The sequence below is a fragment of the Rhinopithecus bieti genome, unplaced genomic scaffold (genome assembly GCF_001698545.2).
Source record: "Rhinopithecus bieti isolate Rb0 unplaced genomic scaffold, ASM169854v2 scaffold_15283, whole genome shotgun sequence".
NCBI classification, from domain to species: domain Eukaryota; kingdom Metazoa; phylum Chordata; class Mammalia; order Primates; family Cercopithecidae; genus Rhinopithecus; species Rhinopithecus bieti.
In genome coordinates, this window is record NW_016808172.1 from 459,463 (window position 1) to 465,887 (window position 6,425).

Consider the following 6,425-nt stretch of genomic DNA (forward strand, 5'->3'; position numbering starts at 1 on the left):
ATGTGTTGGGGTTTTGAAGGATGTGTAGGAGTTGGTGGGCATACAGGGAGAAAGGTATTCCATCTGGGGAATGGCACACGCAAAAAAACACACAAAAACACCAAGTGGGCCCAAGACAAGGGTAGGTGGAGCCAAGAGAGGCTGGGAGGCTGAGTTTTGTGGGGATGGTGATGGGGAGCCATGGAAGTGTTTAGAGCAGGGCTGGGGCTGGGGGGAGGTGGAGGGGAGGTATAGCCATCCAGCTGGCGTCTACTTCCAGATCACCCACTGCTGGAGTGGGAAGGGTTTTGTGGGGGTGGAGGTTGTCAACCCTAACTGTGGCCACCCCTCTCCCAGAACCCATTCCACCTGCAGCTGCACTGGGCCAGCCCCCTGGAGACACTGCTGGATGTGCTGGTGGCGGTGCTGCAGGCGCACGCCTGGGAAGACGTCGGCCTGGCCCTGTGCCGCACCCGGGACCCCGGCGACCTGGTGGCCCTCTGGACAAGCCGGGCTGGCCGGGCCCCACAGCTGGTCCTGGACCTAAGCCGGTGGGACACAGGAGATGCAGGACTGCGGGCACGCCTGGCCCCGATGGGGGCACCAGTGGGGGGTGAAGCACCAGTACCCGCGGCCATCCTCCTTGGCTGCGACGTTGCCCGCGCCCGTCGGGTGCTGGAGGCCGTACCTCCCGGCCCCCACTGGCTGTTGGGGACGCCACTGCCACCCAAGGCCCTGCCCACCACAGGGCTGCCGCCAGGGCTGCTGGCGCTGGGCGAGGTGGCACGACCCCCGCTGGAGGCTGCCATCCATGACACTGTGCAGTTGGTGGCCCGAGCGCTGGGCAGTGCAGCCCACGTGCAGCCAGAGCGTGCCCTCCTCCCAGCTGCAGTCAACTGTGGGGACCTGCAGCCGGCTGGGCCTGAGTCTTCCGGGCGCTTCTTGGCACGGTGAGTGGGGACCCTGCTTCCCTTAGGAGGGTGTCCAGGTCACAGAGTCTGCGCTGCCCATGGATCACAAAAGGCAACATGAGGCCGGGCGTGGTGGCTCACGCCTGTAATCCCAGCATTTCGGGAGGCCGAGGCGAGCCAATCACTTGAGCTCAGGAGTTTGAGACCAGCCTGGCCAACATGGTGAAACCCCATCTCTACAAAAAAAAAAAAAAAAAAAAAAAAAAAAAAAAAAAAAATTAGCCGGGCGTGGTGGCACACACCTGTAGTTCCAGCTACTCAGGAGGCTGAAGTGAGAGAATCACTTGAGTCTGGGAAGTCCAGGCTGCAGTGAGCTGAGATCACACCACTGCCCTCCAGCCTGGGCGACAGAGACCCTGTCTCAAACACACACAGTCAGGATGCTTTGCTGATAGATGTCTTAGGTCCACAGAAGCAGTGCCCACCTGGGGAACTGTCTCAGGGAGAGAACGAGCTGAACTAGGAGGGAGGGAACGGGTCTCTGGCCGAGCCCTGGGGGAGTTCCTGAGAATGAACAACTCCTGGAAACAGGTGACCCCAGCTGGGCACTTATGTGTCCGTCACTGACTTCAGGCGTGGCGTATGTGGGGTGGGGGTAGAGCCACGGCATCCAGGCATGGATGCCCTGGCATCAAAGGGTTAGGCTTGGGCACACCAGGAATGTCCACGTTTGTCCTCATGATATGGACAGGGGTGCCCAGTGGGAATTGGGTATGTGCTGGGCAGGGGTGAGGGGATGGAAGGGTCTGAACTTTGACACCTGACATCCCCCCCGCCCTATCCCTAGGTTCCTGGCCAACACGTCCTTCCAGGGCCGCACAGGCCCCGTGTGGGTGACAGGCAGCTCCCAGGTACACATGTCTCGTCACTTTAAGGTGTGGAGCCTGCGCCGGGACCCACGGGGCGCCCCAGCCTGGGCCACGGTGGGCAGCTGGCGGGATGGCCAGCTTGACTTGGAACCGGGAGGTGCCGCTGCAAGGCCCCCACCCCCGCTGGGGTGCCAGGCCTGGCCAGGCTGCGGTTGTGTAACCCTGGTGGAACACCATTTGTGTTTGGCCGTGATCCAGGACGAAGACGGGCAGTGCCCCGCAGGGGCGCTGTGCCTGGACCCAGCACCACGACTCGCCACCCTGGACGCACTGTTTTTGCCGCGCTGGCCAACGGCTTCAGTGGCCCCGTGCCCTACGTCAAGTGCTGCTACGGCTACTGCATTGACCTGCGGAGCGGCTTGCGGAGGACCGCCCTTTGATTCGACTGTACTCGTGGTGACGGCAAGTACGGTGCCTGCGGGGATGGCGCTGACTGGGCCTGGTCGGGGACCTGCTGGCGGCCGGGCCCCATGGCGGTCAGCGAAGCTTCAGCATCAACTCCGCCCGCTCACAGGTGGTGGACTTCACCAGCCCGTCTTGCTCCCACGCCTGGGCTCATGGGCGGGCACGGGACACGGCCTCACCATCGGCTGCCTTATGTGGCCCCTGCACTGTCCATGTGGCTGGGCGTCTTGTGCGGCCCTGCACCTCCCGCACTCTTCATACCCTGTACGGTGGCGCAGCCCTACGGCTCACGCCGGTGGCCGCAACCGGCAGCACCGTCTTCTCCTATCTTTTCCATCAGCCCTCAACCTGTGCTACGCCATCCTCTTCGGACGCACGGTGTCCAGCAGAAGACGCCCAAGGCCCACGGGCGCTGCTCATGATCTCTGGCCATCTTCTGCCTGTGGTGTGTCCAGCTACAACGGCCAATCTGGCTGCCGTCAATGGTCGGGATAAGACCTTCGAGGGCTGTCGGGGATCCGACCCGGTGGGGTGGCCTCGGGGTGGGTGGCCTCGGTTGGCTGCACAGGGCGGGGTGGTCAGCTGGGCATGGGAGGATGTCCACCTAGCCAACTCTGTCCCGAGACTTTTTCAATTATTGTTTAAGAGAGAAAAGGCTGCGGCACGGTGGCTTCACGCTGTACTCCCAGACTTTGTGAGACCAAGGCAGGCAGATACCTGAGGTCAGGAGTTCGAGACAGGCCTGGCCAACCATGGTTGAAATCCCATCTTTATAAAAGATGCAAGAATTGAGCTGAGCATGGGGGCTGGCACCTGTAATCCAGTACTCAGGGGTGAGGCAGGAGAATCATTGACACCCGGAGACAGAGGTTGTGGTGAGTCAAGATGGCACCACTGCACTCCAGGCCTGGGTGACTGAGCAAGACTCGCGTCTCAAAAAACCAAAAAGCGCCTGACGCGGTGGCTCATCCTGTAACCCGGCACTTCGGGAAGCTGGTTGCAGGCAGATACAAGGTCAGGAGATCGAGGACCATCCTGGGCGACCAGGTGAAACCCTGTTCTACTAAAAATTCCAAAATTACCAGGCGTGGGTGGCAGGAATGTGTCCCAGCTACTGGGGAGGCTGAGGCAGGAGACTGGTGTGAACCCGGGAGGCGGAGCTTGCAGTGAGCTGAGATCCGGCCACTGGACTCAGGCCTGGGCGGATCAGAGCGAGATTCCGTCTCAAACAAAAACAAAACAAAAACCACAGAGATGGGGGCTTGGCTATGTTGTTCAGGCCGGTCTCCAATGTCAGGGCCAGCAATTCTCCCACCTTGACCTCCCAAAGTGCTGGGCATTATAGCGTGGCCGCCACACTGAGCCTATTTTTCTTTTTTCTTTTTTTTTTTTTTATTTTTTTTTTGAGCCGAGTCTCGCTGTCTGCCCGGGCTGGAGTGCAGTGCCGGATCTCAGCTCACTAGCAAGCTCCGCTCCCGGGTTTATGCCTTCTCCTGCTCAGCCTCCGAGTTAGCTGGGACTTACAGGCGCAAGCCACCTCGCTCGCTAGTTTTTTGTGGTTTTTAGAGAGGGGGTTTACCATGTTAGCAGGATGTCTCGATCTCCTGACCTCGTGATTCCGCGCCGTCTCGCCTCCCAAAGTGCTTGGGATTACAGGCTTGGAGCACCCGGCCCTCTTTTCTTTTTTTGAGACAGATCTTGCTCTGTCACCCAGGCCAGAGTGCAGTGGCACAATCTCAGCTCACTGCAATCTCTGCCTCCTGGGCTCAAGCGATTCTCCTGCCTCAACCTCCCAAGTAGCTGGGATTACAGGTGCCCACCACCATGCCTGGCTTTTGTATTTTTAGTAGAAACGGTTTCACCATGTTGGCCAGGCTGGTCTCAAGCTCCTGACCTTGTGATCCTCCTGCCTCAGCCTCCCAAGTGCTGGGAGTACAGGCGTGAGCCGCCGCACCTGGCCCTACTGTTTTTTTTTTTTTTTGAGACGGAGTCTTGCCCTGTTGCCCAGAACTGGAGTGCAGTGGCGCGATCTCTGCTCACCGCAAGCTCCACCTCCCAGGTTCAAGCGATTCTCCTGCCTCAGCCTCCCATAGTGCTGGGATTAGGTGTGAGCCACTGTGCCCAGCCTCCCCTTGTAATTTATTGGCAAAATCGGGTTTTCTGCCCCGTAGTGTCTCTGAACCTTTGGATCTGCCCAGTGGTGTCCCCTGGGGGTGCCTGGCCTGCTCCCCAGCCCCTGGTATTCCCTGTGAAACGGTAGTAAAGCGTAGATGCCATGCTGTCGGGTGAGCTGACCGCTCCCGGCAGCTCTTCCAATGTAAACGCTGCACAGCCAAGCACAGACAGAGTGTTTTCATCATCTGGAAAGTTCCATCAGATGCTGCTGACCTAAAGGCACAATGGGATCCAAGTTTGGGTTTTTGGTGGTGCTGGAGTCCTGTGGGGAGGCCTTGGCGGGTGTGACCTTAGCAGCCAGACCCACCTTCTCATGAGAGGTCTGCACCAGGTTACCCTGGCAGCTGTAGGGAGAACAGACCGCGGGTGGTGCGGGGAGGACCCGCGGAGGGGCCTGGGCTGGTCCAGGAGGATGATGGGGAAGGAGGCTGGGATCGATACTGGGCCCCAGTCTAGGTGGGAGCCGTGGAGGGATGAGCAGTGTGCTGAGGGTGGAGCCCCCAGGGTTTTCGGAGAAACAGGGTGTCAGAAGCAGTGAGGACAGAGCTGCCTCCGCCGAGGGTGTGAAGAGCCAGAGTGGGGGCAGATCAGGAGTGAGGTCACGGACGTGTTAGAGTGGGGCTCCTGTGGGACCCCGAGGGGAGAGGCAGAGGAGGTGGTAGGATAGGCGTCGAACCCAGGGCGAGGTCCGGGTGGAGATGGACCTGCCGGCGTTTAGAACAGAGGGTCTCCACTCGGGTTGATCCTGCCCCCCTCCCGGCCCCAGGGGACCCTGGACAGTGTCTGTCTGGAGACAGCTGTGGTTGTCACGCCTGGGGTGTGCTCTGGGCATGGAGTGGGTGGAGGCCAGGAATGCAGCCTCAGCGCCCTGCAGTGCCCAGGACGGCCCCAACCCGGAGAACGGCGCGCCCCTCAATGGTCAGGAGTCCTGAGGGGCTGGCAGAGGCGCTGACGGGGTCCCCCGCGCAGCTGCACCACCCGGCTCAGGGCTTCCGCTTCGGCACCGTGTGGGAGAGCAGCGCGGAGGCGTACATCAAGAAGAGCTTCCCCGAGATGCACGCGCATATGCGGCGCCACAGTGCGCCCACCACGCCCCACGGCGTGGCCATGCTCACGTGAGCTCGGGCGCAAGGTGGGGCGGGGGCGTGGCATGGGCGTGGCATGGGCGGGGCGACGGCTGACCCCGCTCCCGGCCCCCGCAGGAGCGACCCCCCCAAGCTCAACGCCTTCATTATGGACAAGTCGCTCCTGGACTACGAGGTCTCCATCGACGCCGACTGCAAACTGCTGACCGTGGGCAAGCCCTTCGCCATCGAGGGTGAGAGGCACCTGGGCGGGGCGGGGCGCCGGGGTCTCTGGGGACCTCCTGGGGGCAGTGGGGAGCCACGGAGGGTTTGAGGTGGGAAGCGGCGAAGTCCCACGTGTGCGGGCAGAGTTCTCCTGGGGCTGTCCCACCTAGCCCCACCGCCCGACCCCGCGCCCCCAGGCTATGGGATCGGACTGCCCCAGAACTCGCCGCTCACGTCCAACCTGTCCGAGTTCATCAGCCGCTACAAGTCCTCCGGCTTCATTGACCTGCTCCACGACAAGTGGTACAAGATGGTGCCTTGCGGCAAGCGGGTCTTCGCGGTTACAGAGGTGGGGCAGGGCCCGGGACAGAGGGTGGGGGTGGGAGTGGGCGTGGGGGCCCTGAGCCTTGTCTGAGGTGACCAACCCCGTGCTCATTCCCCAGACGTGCGTTTGTCCCCTTCTGCGCACTTCTATTTACCCTGCAAAACCCCAGCTCCGGCCGGGCGCGGTGGCTCAAGCCTGTAATCCCAGCACTTTGGGAGGCCGAGGCGGGCGGATCACGAGGTCAGGAGTTCGAGACCATCCTGGCTAACACGGTGAAACCCTGTCTCTACTAAAAAAATACAAAAAACTAGCCGGGCGAGGTGGCTGCGCCTGTAGTCCCAGCTACTCGGGAGGCGGAGACAGGAGAATGGCGTAAACCCGGGAGGCGGAGTTTGCAGTAAGCTGAGATCTG

The 6,425-nt window shown here is 61.3% G+C and overlaps 1 protein-coding gene across 1 annotated transcript in view; it reads left to right on the forward strand.

Annotated features, from left to right (window-relative positions):
* The window catches only part of GRIN3B (glutamate ionotropic receptor NMDA type subunit 3B), a 10,502-nt gene that overhangs the window by 2,591 nt on the left and 1,486 nt on the right, over positions 1-6,425 (forward strand). Inside the window, 9 exon segments of the mRNA XM_017885631.1 lie at positions 323-929; positions 1,738-2,092; positions 2,095-2,248; positions 2,251-2,403; positions 2,406-2,683; positions 2,685-2,750; positions 5,369-5,514; positions 5,602-5,717; positions 5,886-6,037. Of these exon segments, the coding sequence (XP_017741120.1) occupies positions 323-929; positions 1,738-2,092; positions 2,095-2,248; positions 2,251-2,403; positions 2,406-2,683; positions 2,685-2,750; positions 5,369-5,514; positions 5,602-5,717; positions 5,886-6,037 (2,027 nt within the window).